This window comes from Urtica dioica, chromosome 11 (genome assembly GCF_054948205.1).
Source record: "Urtica dioica subsp. dioica isolate 48M chromosome 11, U.dioica_male_clone48M_v1_H2, whole genome shotgun sequence".
Classification (NCBI taxonomy): domain Eukaryota; kingdom Viridiplantae; phylum Streptophyta; class Magnoliopsida; order Rosales; family Urticaceae; genus Urtica; species Urtica dioica.
In genome coordinates this window covers 6,648,644-6,664,982 of record NC_142766.1, presented here as the reverse complement: position 1 = coordinate 6,664,982, position 16,339 = coordinate 6,648,644, and the positions used below count along the sequence as shown (strand labels likewise).

The following is a 16,339-nucleotide window of genomic DNA, read 5'->3' as shown; positions in this document are numbered from 1 at the left end:
ATGACACTTGGATAATAAAAGAATCCCAACCACTTTCCCTCATTTCTTGTAGTCTTTTTTTACAAACTTTGACCAAGGCAATGACATTTACAATATCTTGGTCTCTTCGTTGCAGTGCTTTTGACAATTCATTTGAAACTCCCAATATCATCCTCATCAAATGTAGACAAAAAACAAAGCCATACGATTGCATATTTTCCAACAAGTTAGTTGCTTCGTATCTTTGCTCACAACTAGATGCATCATCAACTATAACTTCAAGGACTTCAATAGTAGATGAAAATAAAGTGAGCAAGCTAAGTAATGTACCATAGTGTGAGCCCCAACGTGTGTCTCCATGTCGTTTGAGAGTTGTACTTTGATTTTGGCCTCTACCACTTTCAATCTCTCCATTTTTAATGCTTGAGAAATGTGAGCAATTTGCTTCTCTTGGAGGATGTCGGAGTGTTTGGATGATGCTCCAACAACGTTCACCACACTAGCAACCACACAAAAAAACTCTAGAACTTGAACATGTTTTTTTGCCACGCCAACAAGTGCCAATTGAAGTTGATGAGCAAAACAATGGATGTAATATGCGCTTGGATTCTCCTTCAAAATAAGTGCTTTTAAACCGTTGAACTCCCCTTGCATGTTACTAGCTCCATCATAACCTTGTCCCCGTAGACTAGTTATGCTCAAACCATATCGAGAGAACAATCTATCAATTGCCGCCTTAAGTGATGTAGCCGCGGTGCTTGAGACGTGTTCAAGACCAACAAATCTTTCAATTACACACCCCTTTTTATCCACATAACGCAAAACAATAGCCATTTGTTCTTTCATTGAGATGTCACGAGACTCGTCAACTAGAATAGAAAACAAAGCATCTCCAATATCCTTGATAATCACATTGACAACTTCATTTGCGGCAAGATAAACAGTATCTTTTTGAATATCGGGTGATGTGTATTTAGCGTTCTTCGGAGAATTCAAAATCATGATTGTGTGGTTGGCAAGGACCTTTTAGCATATACCTTCTATGCACGTCATCTTGGACATTAGGATGATAATTCAAAATCGGAATCCTTAACCCCGGATCGGTAGCGAGCTCTTCTATGTTGACCTCCAAATCTCCATTTCTCTTCTTTGCACTTTTAGCATGTTCTTCTATTAATGTCGTTGTTGAGTCTACTTTTCTTTTGAAATATCTCTCCATATCTATACTCATAAAAAAAATCAACACCAAATGATTAGAGAAAAAAAAAATTCATTTGGGACTTTCATCAAACACATAGTATGCATTAAAAGATTAGAAAACTCTAATAATAAAAATACAAAATGAGCAATGCACATATGAATAATATATTAAACATTTACCTTGTTAATGATAAACAAGAAATGAGAAGAGTTGAAATGAGAAACTAGAAGAAAAAAAAGTGTATGATTGCTATTTGGAGTTTTTTTTAACATTGAAGATGAAAGAAGACTTGTTAATGAATATTTTTTTGGACTTTTCTCTTAAAAATGCTGCTGTTTGTATTAGAAAAAATAAAAGCAAATTTCGTCCAACCTGGATTAACAAGAAATGAGAAGAGTTGAAATGAGAAACTATAAGAAAAAAAAGTGTATGATTGCTATTTGGAGTTTTTTTTAACATTGAAGATGAAAGAAGACTTGTTAATGAATATTTTTTTGGACTTTTCTCTTAAAAACGCTGCTGTTTGTATTAGAAAAAATAAAAGCAAATTTCGTCCAACCTGGATTCGAACCTGGGACGCTGCCATGTGCCACCTATTCCCTTAAGCCTTGACTATTTGAGCTGCAACAACTTTGTGACAATAATAGTGTACCTATTATATTTATTAATATGTATTATTTAATTTTTTTTAATAATTATAATTAAGCTTATTAATTTTTTTTTTGTCCCGAGCCAGTGGGGACCCGTGCACCCGCTGGTCCCCATGTAGCTCCGCCCCCTGTGAACAACTATTCATGCTAGGTATATAAAAAGTCACATTCAAAATTCACTTAGTAAAATAAACACATGAAATTATTAAACCTCGTTACACTACTAAAAACTCAATAAACGAACCCTTTAGGTTTCAACATTAAATGAAGTTGAAAAGTATTCTAGAAACCACCAGTCACCGCACTTGTATTTTGATCATGCCAAAACATTTTTGTTATTTCAAAGTAGCCTCTTTAATTGATTTTTTCTGACTCTAAACCATTTTGATTCCAGATGCTTAGAATTAGCCCAAGATAAATTTTTATACTTCCTCCAATCATCTTTGTTTAAACCATGAAATTCTTGTTAAACTCTTGAATCCTTGTCAAGACACTCGGAACGTTTTCCCATGTCAATAATTTATGCGATGAAGAACAGTTATATAATATATTTCTATTATGTTCGAGTAGCTTATATGTCATGTTACTCCATTTACGAGGAGTCCATACAAAATCTTTAGCAACACTAAGCGAGTATGAGGGACGAGGTAGGCGTTAGGCCTCGTTAGGCAGAAGGGGAAGGGAGGGGGATTGATTTTTTTGTTGATGCATGTGTTGTTGTTGTTGTTGTTTGTTTTTATTTTTTATTTTTATTAATGTTGTTGTTTGGTATAGAGGAGAGAAAGAAAACATGAAAGATTTGGAGGGATTCACAATCTACCGGGCTCACCATTTATAATCCCTCCAATTTGGAAAGGAAAGAGAAGTGGAGAAGAAAAATGTTGATTTTTTTTTTGTATAAATATACCATCTAAACTATCCATCCATCCAATTTTTTTTTTCTACCAAACAAACCTAAGAAATTATTTAATTTTTTTTTTCTTTTCCATTCTTTTCCTTTGTAAAAGAATCCATCCTTTCCCTCTTAATCTTTACTACCAAACAAGGCCGTAGAGTCATATACACTAATATTTTTTATTACCAAAATTAACTACTATTAACTACTAACCCTTTATAAAAATATAAAATGGATTTGCATTTATTTTTTTAATAAACACAAATGTTACGAGGAAGGGTAGAGAGATTTTGTGAGAAATATTTTTTTTTAAAATGTAAAAAAGAAGTAATTTGATTTGTACGTGCTTCAGTTATTAAAACACGGGGTTCGAAGTTAAAAATGCAAAACATACATTTCAAATTGACTATATTGTTGCAATTGGCTTTATTATTAATTTTTTTTAATAGAAATTGACACATTTACCATCATTTGATAACTCATTTTTCATTTTCCACCAATATCATAATTTGGACAAATCTACTTGTAAATCTCGGAAAAAGAATATTTTTTAGCCATTTTTACCCTATGTTTTTTTTTTTTTTTTTAAACTCGGAGTCTCACATATTTCAAGAAATTTGTTTTTTTTTTAAATTTTATTTTTAAATCTGAGTTTGTTTGACGATTTATTGACATATATAAACAATTGACACAATTTATTGATGTATATATGTCAACAATTGACACAATTTGTTGATATATATATATATATATATATATATTAACAAATGACAATACTAGAAAGTTTGTTGATTTGTTGACATAGATGTCAACAAATAACATGATTTGTTGACATAATTGACATACAAATCCTAAATTTGTTGACATAATTTACATACAATACTGAATTTGTTGACTCTTCAATTAAAAGCAAACTTCTAATCTGTTTGAACCAATGCTCGAAATGTCATTTTCGACGCGGTTTCGAACCTCTTTATTTATGAAAAATCGACTTGTCGACGGAAAATCGAACGGAAAAGGGCAATTAATATTGCGTTTTTTCATGGAAACCCGACTTGCTGATGGAAAATCGAACGGAAATAATATTACATAATATGTTAAATATAGATATAATTATATATATATATATATATATATATATATTAAATTTTAACTAAGATAAAAAATTTACTAAAATAATTTAAATATAAATTAAATTTGAAAACATAGCTCAATAACAAGAATAATTGCTTAATCATATATTAAAAATATACTAAATTACTAAGTAAAAAAAAAAAAAACAATTCAGCAATAGTACAATTTGTAGCACAATTGGTACAGTTCAATGTCTTTTTTCTTTTCGTTGTTCATTTTAATTGACTTTGTATTTTTCTTTTTTACTTGTATAAAACAAATATTATGTATTCAATATTTTGTTATTAATGATATGGTATTCTATTTCTAACAAATAATGATGTATTCAATATTTTATAAAAAAATTGGCTACGTAAGCCACTTAAACTATAAGAATTGTAAATTAGTCAACCTTTGGTAAATACTTTGTAAATAGCCAACTTGCATACGTGGCAGCCTATTAACTACTTTTTTTTACATGTTTGGCTGGATTAAATAAGTCTTTTACTAATCTGTTAATAAGTTAACTTGGCTATTTACAAGAAATTAACGAAAGGTGGGCTATATCCCAATTCACTATAACCGTGTGGCTATATAACTTAATAACCCATATTTTATTATTAATAGTGATGTATTTTGACACAATCTCACCACAAATCAAGTTAGTTAAATACTTTTTCCAAAAACTTCTCTCTCTCTCTCTCTCTCTCTCTCTCTCTCTCTCTCTCTCTCTCATGTTCCTTACTTCCTTCATTTTCATAGCAATTTTAAATCTAGAAAAAACAAAACCAGTAAAAAAAAAGAAATTTGGACTAAACACAATTAAGTTGCAGTTTTATTCATTAAAAGGAATGAAAACGATCGGTCGTTTTTGCACCGATCCACCTGGCGTTTCCACGAAAACCGAATGACATACGATAATATGTGTCTTCGTCGGCCATTTTTACTTCGGAAGCGGCGTCGCCGCTTATTCTCGTCGATTTCCGATGACATTTAAAACCTTGGTTTAAACATATATGTCTATTGAATCATGAGGCATTTCATCGAATACCTAATACATATTAACAGAAAATTGAGAAAATAACCAACTTAAACCTTTGATATTGTTAAATAGCCAACGTTTAGTAAATTTTAGGTAAATAATCGTAAATAATGATGTGACATAATATATGAAGGTGGTTATTTATCTAAGATTTACGTCTATAAATACATGAAAATGACTATTTACTTAAGATTTACCAAACGTTGAGTATTTAGCAATGTCAAACGTTGAAGTTGGTTATTTTTCTAATGGACCATAATATTAATTGATTCCAACATATACTTTTGGTGTCATCAACATCGGCATATAAATTGGTTCAAGCATTCGCCGAAACAGCTTTTGGTGTCATGTCATCGACATCTGCTTTTCAAGTTCTAAAACAATAGTCAAGTTACTTACTGTTCTTTAATCTTCCCTTTCTTTGTCTCCATTTGACGGAAGAGAGGACACATATTAGAAAGACTTGGAGGGCTTATTTTATAAAAGAAATACATATCTTATGTGATAGATATCAATGTAACATAAGCAACAATACAAGAGCAGACATAAAAGGTGACGACGATGGTTTATATATGTCATGAATTTCTAGTACACATAGATGAATACAAGCACATCTGTTAAAAAAGAATAAAGAAAAAAAGAAACCAAAAGCCAAACCACAAAGTGTGGACCTGAGCGCCGACGACGAGGCGGTTCTACTCGACGCCGAAGATAGTGATGACCTCTTCCATCGTCGGAGGAGCGACGCCTTATTGGATTAGTGTGGAAATCAGCGGCGCGTACTCGAACCACCGGCCGAAGCGATTAGAGAGAGCTTCGAGTCAGCCGTTGAAGTTGAGGTTTTAGAATTGCGGCGGAAGAGGCGACAACGGTGGCTGGAAGGGCTGGTGGAGTTGTGGGGACGAGCCTGATGATGCTGGTATGAGCGACTTGGGGTTTTCCTTCTTCTGGTCGAACAGTGACATGGAGATTAGTATGAGCCTGGGTGTTTGGGAGGGTTTTGAGTGGGTGTGAGGCAAAGAGAGAAGAAAAGAAAAGAACGAGGGAAGGATAGTAAATGTGTCAATTTTTTTAATTTTTTTTAACATTGACTATTCTGCAAGTTTGAATGCAGGTGGAAGTAGTGATGTAGGTGGGAACTGCTGATCACTAGAGCTCGGACTAAATGTCGTCGAAATTCTCCGATTTTCGCTAGTGGTGTCGTTATCGCCGAGAAAACGGCCGACGAACTCATGAAAGTTGTTTTTCCATGTTATGTCGTTCGATTTTCTCCGAAAACGATGTGTCGTTTGTAACAAAAACGAACGCTACTTTTCGGTCTGGAAAATGAATAAAATGCGAAGTTAAGCGTGGAGAATCGAAGAAAGTCGAGAGAAAAGAAAAATTTTGAGCGGCCATTTTCGTTTCAGCCTGACGAAGATGAAGAAGGAGATTCCGGCGACTATCGGCGAAACTCGGGCTTTTCCTTTCGTTTCCACAAGGCGTACTATAAATTTAGCAACAAATCGGTGAGTTTCGGCGACCAAGTTCTCGATTTTCATTTTCGGTTTGAAACCATAAACCAAATTTTGTAAATAAAAATGTGGTGAAAAAATAGGAGAAGGAAGAAGAAGAAGATGAAAGAGGAGATAGGAGAGAGAAGAGAGAGACGATGAGAGAGGAGAGAGAGAGAGAGTCATGAGTGAGACACGTACTTTTACTTTATTTTATTATTTTTTAATATATTTCTGTGTGAATATTCAACATCGTGAGGTGGTAACATTGAAAGTTGGTACAATGACATTGAAAATTGTCATGACTAGAAGATTATATAAATATACATATATATATATATATATATATATATACAATATTATATAAAAATAATTTAAGTGGAAATTTCAATACGAAAGTGTGTATATACTAGAAAAATAAACATAAATACCATTACGTATAAGTCTATATATTAGATTTATAGATATTATTATGGCTTAAAATTTAAATATCATGTAAATTACAAAGTTAAATCTATAGATATTATTATAGCTTAAAATTTAAATATCATGTAAATTACAAAGTTAAAAATTAAAAGATGTATATATGTATGTATTTATATATTTTATTATATTGTGCGTTCGGTTTTCCATCGGTGTATCGATTTTTCATGGAAAACGACATTTGAAAACTGCATATCCGTTGTCATTTTTCACATTTTTTCGTTCGATTTTCCGTCGCCATGTCGAATTTTCATATATCAGGAGACTCGAAACGACGTCGAAAACGGCATTTCGAACCTTGATTTTAATCGGTTATATTTTTCATTTTTCCAAAAATTATTATAAAAGTTAAGTTTATTTTAATATAAAATAGAAAAACACTTTAGATTATTTTTGGTAATTTCATTTTATATCTATCAATAAATAAAACTAGCTCTTATAAAAAGAGAAATTAGATTTTTTTATAATTTGCAAAAGAGCCTAGCAGTTGCAATCTGTTGGAATAAGAAGAAAGAAGAAGAAGCAGGAAAGAATCGAAATCGGGGGAGATGACGACGATAAGCCTTCGGAAGGGGAACACGCGGCTGCCGCCGGAGGTGAACAGGATTCTGTACGTGCGGAACCTGCCTTTCAACATATCGAGCGAGGAGATGTACGACATCTTCGGCAAGTACGGCGCCATCCGTCAGATCCGGGTTGGCAACAGCAAGGACACCCGCGGCACCGCCTACGTCGTCTACGAGGACATCTACGACGCCAAGACCGCCGTCGACCACCTCTCCGGCTTCAACGTCGCCAACCGCTACCTCATCGTCCTCTACTACCAGCCCTCCAAGATGTCCAAGAAGTTCGACCCCAAGAAGCGCGAGGAAGACCTCGCCAAGCTCCAGGAAAAGTACGGCATCAAGTGACTCTTTCTCTTCCCTTCTTGCTATATACTACGCTTTTTTCTTTTCTTTCAATACCTAAACCCCTTTCTCCTCTGCTCTTAGGGTTTTTTTTTTTTTTTTTGAATACTCGTGGGATTGGAATTGGATTATGCCCTAGATATTGGTAATTTGAAGGTTTTCGATTTCGTTTCTATGTGCCCAATTAACCGTGTTTCGGATGGATTTGGGTTAAAGAGAAGCCTATTTAGCAGTGTTTGTATTGGGCTCTGACGGATTTAAACCTCCCGTTTTTGTATTTGTTATTTTCCCCAAGGAAGCCTAAGTGAAAGAAAAGCCTTCTATGTTTGAGAAGAAATGAATGGGTAAAAAAAGAAGATATGATAATCGGGTTTAGGTTTGCCGTAGCTGCTAGTTTTTTCCCTTTAGGTTTAAGGTCTTCGTGCTTATGTTTTGTTTCCCTTTGAGGATTTGATTTCTGATACTTAGCTCCTTTAGTTTAATCCACCTCTTCCTCTCTTATGCCCTTGATGATTTTAATGATGACATGTTAGAGGAGTGTGTTGAGGAAGCTTGCAGGGTGTGAATTTGAGTCATGAGATTGTGTCTATTTAAATTAAATAACAAGAAGCTCTCTGGATATGCATGAACTTTTCTACAGCATTATAGCTTCATTGGTCAGACTTGTTCATAGATCATTTCTCAGAGTTTCGTACTTAACCTCTGGTCCTTGTCACTTTTTGTTAATTGTTGTTACTATTTGGTGCATAGTGATAGAGGCTTTGTATTCTTATAAATATTCTTCCATCACTTTGGTATTGGAGTCAGTCCGATTATGCCCACGTAAGAGAGCTAAACAGCGAGGGATTTGTTTGTGTAAAACCCAAGTATGGTGACAGATCTTCCTATGATACCAAACAGACATCACAGAAAAATCGTGCTTTGATACAAATTGCTATGTGGTAGAGACTCTACTTTCTGCTTCTGTTTATATATGTAGGCCTGGTATGAATAAAGAATGTTTCATTGGTACCAAAGTATGGTGATAGATCTTCTGTTCTTTTTTTTTGGTAAAAGCCGTCCGCGATACACTTGGTTTGAAGTTAAAAATATCCACTTTGCCACAATGTTGTTTTCCTGTGATTACCTATGTGTTCGTCTCACGCCCTTGAGAATTGTTATGAGAGTAAGATGACCTATTATATGATATGAACCAGTGATATTGACCTTGTTGAACAAATGTAGGACACCAATTTCTGTAGAAACTGTTGACCATTGGGATGATTTTAACTTATAACTATCAAGTCCGTGTATAATAACATTTTGTTAAATTATGAATGACTTCTGTTGATCCAAGGATGGAGGTTGATATTTTGTATAACAACCCAGAATTTTCGGAATTCATGCTTGAGGAGTTAAAGCAATGCCGATTGAATTTTGAAATACGATATCATTACGAATTCGAACATGCACTTTGGTATTTGTACAGCGACCTGAATTTTATGTGGAAAAGCTGGGACAGCGCAATGTTTTTTTTTTTTTTTTTTTAATAAATATTTTTTAATTTTTTTAAATTTAATTTACTTTTTAATTTATCTATAATGGAATGTGCAAGGAAAATTTAACAGTTCTAAAGTTTTTATCACAAAATAATTTTATTTCTGAAGTTATAAACACATGTTTTTTCTGATGTTTACTTCATTTTTTTTAGAGGAAATGACGGTATAAATATTTAATGTTTTCGAAACACATGCATTTAGATACATGTTTTTTTTTTTTTTTTTTTTTTTTTCCACGGAAAAAATACTTAATATTAGGTTTCAGTTGCACCGTTAGAAAAAGTCAGTTAAGTTCGAGGGAAGTACACATGGCGGCCTCGAATTAAACGTGGTTTAGTATTTTTTCTTCAAATTAACTAAATAAATTAATTAAAAACGACTTTTATACTATACTTAAGCATTGATATTGATGATATTATTAAAATAATATAATATTTAGGGTTGATGGTGGCATAAATACTTAGTGTTTGAACAAAGTCATATTTATGTACCTAATTTTTTTTTACGACAATATACTGAGCGTTACGTTTATGTGTTTCCGTCATTACCTCCACCGTTAACTTGTAACGGATGTCCACGTGGCATCATCATATTTATTCTGCATATTTTGCATTAAAAAAAGTAGTAAGATGTATATAAGTTATTGTGTTATTTAATTTGAAAGAAATACGGTTGTAAAAGGAAAAAAAAGAAAGATGTATACGCTTTAAATCCCTAATCCACAAATTCATCGTGGTTCCTTTTGGTCGTATTCTTCTTCTAGCTTTCTTCGTCGTTTGAGCTGAATTTGTGAGTGTGTCATTGCACACGAAGCTCGAGTCGATGGCTGAGGAATACTCTTCTTCATCATTTGAGAGCGTCGATGGCTGAGGAATACTCTTCTTCATCATTTGAGAGCAAGCGGCGAGGAAGGTCATCACAAATGAACACAGAGTTGCAGGCGATATCTCAACCTAACTGCGATTGTGGTGCGCCGTAGGTAGAGAGGACGTCGTGGATGGGTTTGAACCCGGGGAAGAGGTTTATAAGCTGCCATAAGAAAAAGGTAAAGATCGTTTATTTTGGTTTCAGTGGATTTGTCGTGGAATGTAGCATATGTTAATTGTGCTCTACAGGAAGAATGAGGTCACATATTTTTTTTTATGTGGATAGACCCAGAAATGTGCAAGAGATCAAAGCAGGTGATTCCAGGCCTTATCTAGAAAATTAATTGCCTGGAAGAAAAAATTGAGAAATTGATGAAGAACTCAAAGGTGTCGGTGGCGATGACGACGAACTGATTATGTTCACTGCAAATGTGTAAGGTTCAACGAGAAGCAACAGTTGTGGATGCAGGTTGTTTGTTGTTGTGTTTGTTGCTGTGTTTGTAATTGGTTTCATGGTATTTTTCGTCAGTGTATGAACATAATGTATATGAGTTGTATCACTTCTGAGTTGTATCTCTTTGTTTTGTCAATGAAATATTGTATAACTTTGTTTTGTCAATGGAAGCAATTCACTAAAAAGATAGGCGTGCAAGTATTTCATCAAAAAGATAGGTCTTCATTTCTCATTTACATTCCATATTTCACCAAAACGATGGCATGCAAGTATTACTTTTAACAGACTCTACATAGGTTCTAAAAGGAGACAACAAGCAGGCCTGCAACAGTTACTTTACACAGGTCCTGAATACCAAAAAAAATCAAAACAGTTCTAAAACAGATCTAAACACATAGTTCTAGATTATATTATAATTTCAGAGGCTGTTTGGTCTATACTTTTTCTTCCACGCCATGAATGGTGTGAGACGCTGAGATGACTGGGATGGCTGAGTTGGATGAGTTAGCTGAGATGACTGGGATGTCTGAGGTGGCTGAGATGACTGGGATGGCTGAGGTGGTTGAGAAGACTAGGATGGCTGAGGTGGATGAGATGACTGGGATGACTGAGGTGGCTGAGATGACTGGGATGACTAAAGTGGCTGAGAAGACTGAGATGACATGTCCCCAAGCTGCTGTCTTTTCCTTCTTTCGGCTCTCTTGACTGTCCTCGGGGCAGAGTTAGCCTTCACTGGTCTACCTCGCTTCTTGACTTGCTGTGTCTGCATTGACAAAAGCTAATATGAGTGACACAGTTTGAATTGTTTAAATAAAGGTTTTGTAACAAGAAATACCTCTTGTGCAGCTGTGTTAGAAGATGTACGGCTTGAATAGCTTGACTGCTTATAGTTTGTGCAGTGATTCAGCTGCCCTCTCCTAGAGTATTTTTTTGTATGATCAGGAAATAGCCCCCAACCAGGTGGATGCTCATCATTCGATTGGTTCCGCTTTTTCTTTGGCCTTGCAGGCATTGGTTGATCTGGTATGCCACTTAAGTCAAATAACCTGTACGAACATGTCGTGGCTCGCAAGTTGATGCCATGCATAATGCCATGCAAATGGGTCTTACGTACATGGAAAGGTGGGACCAAAACAATGGGAGAAAATGATGAAAAGTCACTTTCCGTTTCATCGTAATGGTGTCATTTATTTCCTCAATTATGGGCTGTTATTTTGTCTTTCCGTTTTCGCTTTTATTTCCTTCTTTATTGGCTTTTATTTGCTTTCAGTTTTAATGTGGATGTGCCCATTTGCTTTCTTGTTTTGTTGAACGCATCATGTTAATTTGAGTTTATATATACTTGTCTTTGCCAAGTTATGTGGCAGACTTGATTAAATAAAAAGAAACCCAAGCATTGCTTGAAAAAAAACATGTGTGATTATCTCATTCCTATAAGCTTGTCTACATCACAAGTCAACAACACAAGTTTCATTTCCAAAACATGAAACTTGGAACTTTCCATCACCGGGTACAGTTGACTGGCAGTGTCTGTAATTACAAAACACAAAAAAGAACAAATGAGAACAAATAATTAAAAAAGAAGAAGAAATAAGAACAAATAAATACATACTTTGCAACTCCCTTGCACTTCTCAATAAGTTTAAGTACACGATGACAGCTGGAAAAAACAGGTTGGTATCAAACACGAACAATCGCTCCGATACCACTTGTTGGTGATTATTCACCTCATCATAACCATGCGGAATAAATTAATTACGCTACTTAGCTAATTAATTAAGGTTATTTAACAAGATCTACATTTATTTAATTAATATCAAAATTATCAAGCAACCGAAACAAATAGGTGAGTTATCAGAAAACTTATGGGTTTCTCCTTAAGCTTCTGAAACGAGTTCACCTTCTTCTTCTCGTCTTCCTCTCCAATCTTTGAGCTCCGATCTGATCTCTGAGATATCTCTGAATCTCTTGGATCTCATTGGATGACACCATAGTCTTCCGAAACGTAATCTCCGGATGAACAAGAATACAGTGTAGGCACACTCTATTAATCTCACAAGATTTTATTATAGAGTTTCAGATCTACTCTTATTTCTATAAGAAATGAATCACAAAATTCCGAGGGAGAGGGAGAGAGAAGAAAATTCGCCCACCTCTATGATGTTGGGCGAATTTTTGCTTCTTCTGTTGTATGTATATTATGTTCTCCTTGACTCCTATTTATAGTGGTAGAAATGAGATACTCTAGGAAGCTCCTAGAGACATTTTATTCTCATTTATTCTTTCCTATTTTGTAGTTAAACATAAACCGTTGGATCTTGTGTACAAATACTATTTTTTCTCTCATCCATCAGATCAGAATCTAGGATATCATATTTTCTTATTTTTCTCATATATTTAAGGAATCTAGAGAATTATGAGGACAATATCTTATTTCCTTATTTAATGGAGAGAATATCTCTACCATTATTATTCTCATAGATATTAGGAAATTAATTATGAGAGAGAATAAATGACAATATCTTATTTTCTTGTTTGATGAAGAGAGAATATCTCAACCATTATTATTCTCTCTCTTATTTAATTAGTTACCTGATTTCTTTTCCACAAATCTAGCAACTAATTAAAGAGAGAATATTGGGTGATTAATACTGAGTAGGCGCCCAACTTAGCTACTATTGGGCCTAGGAATTTCAAATTTTACAGTGTGCACAAGACTTAACTTAAAATTCAATTAATTATTTAATTGATCAAACAATAAATAATTAATTATACAATAAATATTTAATTCGGAAAATAGACAAATTTCCGAATGAATGCTGCTAAACAATTTACAGCTGTGAGATTGTAATAATAATAAATAATCTTTATCTTTATTATTACTATAGAGTTCTTGTCCGCCTTAATCAGAGCCGAATCGGGGATTATGGACCTAGTAACAGAAGTTCCTACAAATCCGATCGAAAGATGAAATAGTCATTTCTCTTTTCAATCGATTCGTTCAACGTTGTTCAGTACTCGACAAAGTAATCGAAGACTCCAGTCTCCTTATTACTAGAATTATATTTACTCATCATGATGAGTATCCACTGATCTAGTCAGTTTGTGATCAAGATCCTCTAAGTTCAGCCTGTATCGAGTAAGGTCAATTATTCCGTTATACATTTCTCGATACATATATACCCTAAGTACCGTTGCTTCCCCATCGAAAGATTCTTCTGTACGTTACTTACTACGAAATTGCTAGCAATCTATCGGTTTTGGAATCAACCCTTAGGTGAGTGAACATTGACCTTCTTCCAAGAAGGTTGGATTCCATATCTGTCGACTACTTTCTTCTCATATCACATTCCAGATTCCCAGGACATAAGTACCCCAACGTCTCTGTAGACTTTAACGAATGAGTCAAAGAATCCGGCAATATGACATAGAAGTCCATGATCACTTCAGGATTTAGATCAAGTTTCACTGTGACCATCAGAGCGACCCTGATTAGTGTGTCGTATCGGTACTTAAACGACACATCAATAACCAAAGTTTGTCTAGGCCATACACTTACCACAAGTGCAGAATGCTCCCACAAAGAGATCAACATTCACTTGTGTTGCACATATATGATTTTAAATACAGCTATCCAAGCATGTATCAATCATCCACCATATTTTAGCTCATTGTCTGAACTCAGATGCCCAACATGTGATTTAGTTTAATGCGGAGGCTATGCATGATAGTTGTTCAACCCACCAATTATATGATGGTAATAAAGTAAACTTCTTATTCAATTCAGTGATCATTCATATTTATTTATTAATGTTTAGTGAGCAATATTCCTAACAGTGACCAACTGGGAAATGCCATTTTTGAACCTCAACTCTTTTGTTCGCAAATCTACACATGAGCCAAAATCTAACCTTTTCAAGCAAGGTTACAATTGGCTTGTCTCTTGCAGCCATAATGGATGAGTTGAAGGACTCACACAAATGGTTGAGAAGCATGTCACATTGTACATCAACTATAAAATGTGATTTTGTCCATTCTTTAGGATCTTTATTTAGTAGCCAAGCATGTGCCTTGTCATCCTCTTCTTTTAGCTCATTCATCCTCCGAGTGAATTGACCATGTGTAGTGGCTCGTGCATAACTCCAGAGAATTTGTTTGAGCAATAAACCACCGTGATTAATTTTGAAGTTTGCGTGCAAATGTCTCACACAAAACCTTATCTCAGCTTATGGAAATATTTCAGCCAAGGACTTCTCAAATATTTTCTGTCTTTCAGTGATCATTATGAATCTGCTAGGAGTATCAATCTTCAGAATGCACTCAACAAGTTCAACAACAATCTCCATGACGATGTTTTTTCCTTCTCCACCACAGCAAAAGCTACTGGGTATTGTGAGTTATTAGGATCTATACCTACAGCAGCAAGGAACATTCCCTTGCAATAACCATTAAGAAAACACCCGTCAAATCCTAATACTGGTCTACAACCCTTGTTGAACCCGTCCTTACAAGCTTTCAAGGAGATGTAAACCCTAGTTGTTGTACGTGAATTTGTAGCTCGGAGCTGTTTGCAATAGTTATCCAATATTGCGAATTGTTCCTTCACCGAACCCTATAAGATCTCTCTAGTTGTTTTCCTTGCCTTGTAGAATATGTTGCTGGTCACATTGCTAAATTTGGCCGCCGCGGTAATCTCCTTGAAGCACTTATAATCCAAGTTAGGATTCAACCAAAAATGCTCCAGAAAACGCTTCCTTAACCAAGGGTATGTGACCAGTTTGTTGTTGAAAACTATTCCACTTTCATATTTGTCGATCAGCGTATTCACTTGAACCAGCTTGGTGTCCGAGTTCAACACATTTGCATAATAACCCATTTGCAACCCTTTCCCTTACACTTGACCCTTAATCTCGTATTGTCATTCATTGCGTACTTAAACTCCCTATTATCTCTAATGAACATCTCCTTCAACACATCACTGAGATGAACAATAGTAGGGAATTCCATACCTAATCTAAACTTGAAATCGTTGAGGCTTGAACGTGGATTGAACGCTTTTATGCTTTTCTTCCTCATATGTTCCTCGTCATCATTGCACAAGCTATCGAGGTCGCTCTCTGACATCACTCCATTAGAATCCTCCTCACCAGTGACTCCACAGTTACAAACATCTATTACGACAGAGCTCCAATCTCTAGTTTGAATGTTCGGAGCCTCTTTACCTTCTTCGTCCTCGTGGTACTCTTCTTCCTTAAGCAAAAATTGATCATCATCTCCATTGCTATCTCCAGGCATTGTCGAACACAATTGTGATATGGAAATCTTGATTTCTCTTCAAACCTAGTTTTGAGAATCTACGGTTTTTTGGGTATTTTTTTTGCTCGGAATATCGATTGTTGTAATACATTTTGTATTTTTGAATTAATAATACAAAAAATAATAACAAAAAGAAACAATCCACGTTAATATATCAAAAATCAAATTGTGGCTGTTCATTTTGAAAGTTAACGGTGGAGGTAGTGACGGAAACACATAAACGTAACATTCAGTATTATTGCTGTCGAAAAAAGATTACGTACATAAGTATGGTTTTGTTCAAACATTAATATTTATGCCACCATTAACCCTAATATTTATTTCTTAATATTAATCAAGCATTAATAATATATATATATTTTTTAAAAAATACATATTATTACTTTATTTATATTAAAAAC

The 16,339-nt window shown here is 34.6% G+C and overlaps 2 protein-coding genes across 2 annotated transcripts; one reads left to right on the top strand and one right to left on the bottom strand.

The window, feature by feature from the left end:
* Nucleotides 1-249: 249 nt before the first annotated feature.
* On the bottom strand, nt 250-981 carry LOC149380895 (uncharacterized). Its single transcript, XM_089601242.1, has one exon. The coding sequence runs from the start codon at nt 979-981 to the stop codon at nt 250-252; it is 732 nt and encodes a 243-aa protein (XP_089457368.1).
* A 6,337-nt stretch (nt 982-7,318) lies between these two features.
* Nucleotides 7,319-7,948, top strand: LOC149380894 (RNA-binding (RRM/RBD/RNP motifs) family protein). Its single transcript, XM_089602082.1, has one exon. The coding sequence runs from the start codon at nt 7,405-7,407 to the stop codon at nt 7,765-7,767; it is 363 nt and encodes a 120-aa protein (XP_089458208.1). The 5' UTR covers nt 7,319-7,404; the 3' UTR covers nt 7,768-7,948.
* The last annotated feature ends 8,391 nt before the right edge of the window (nt 7,949-16,339 follow it).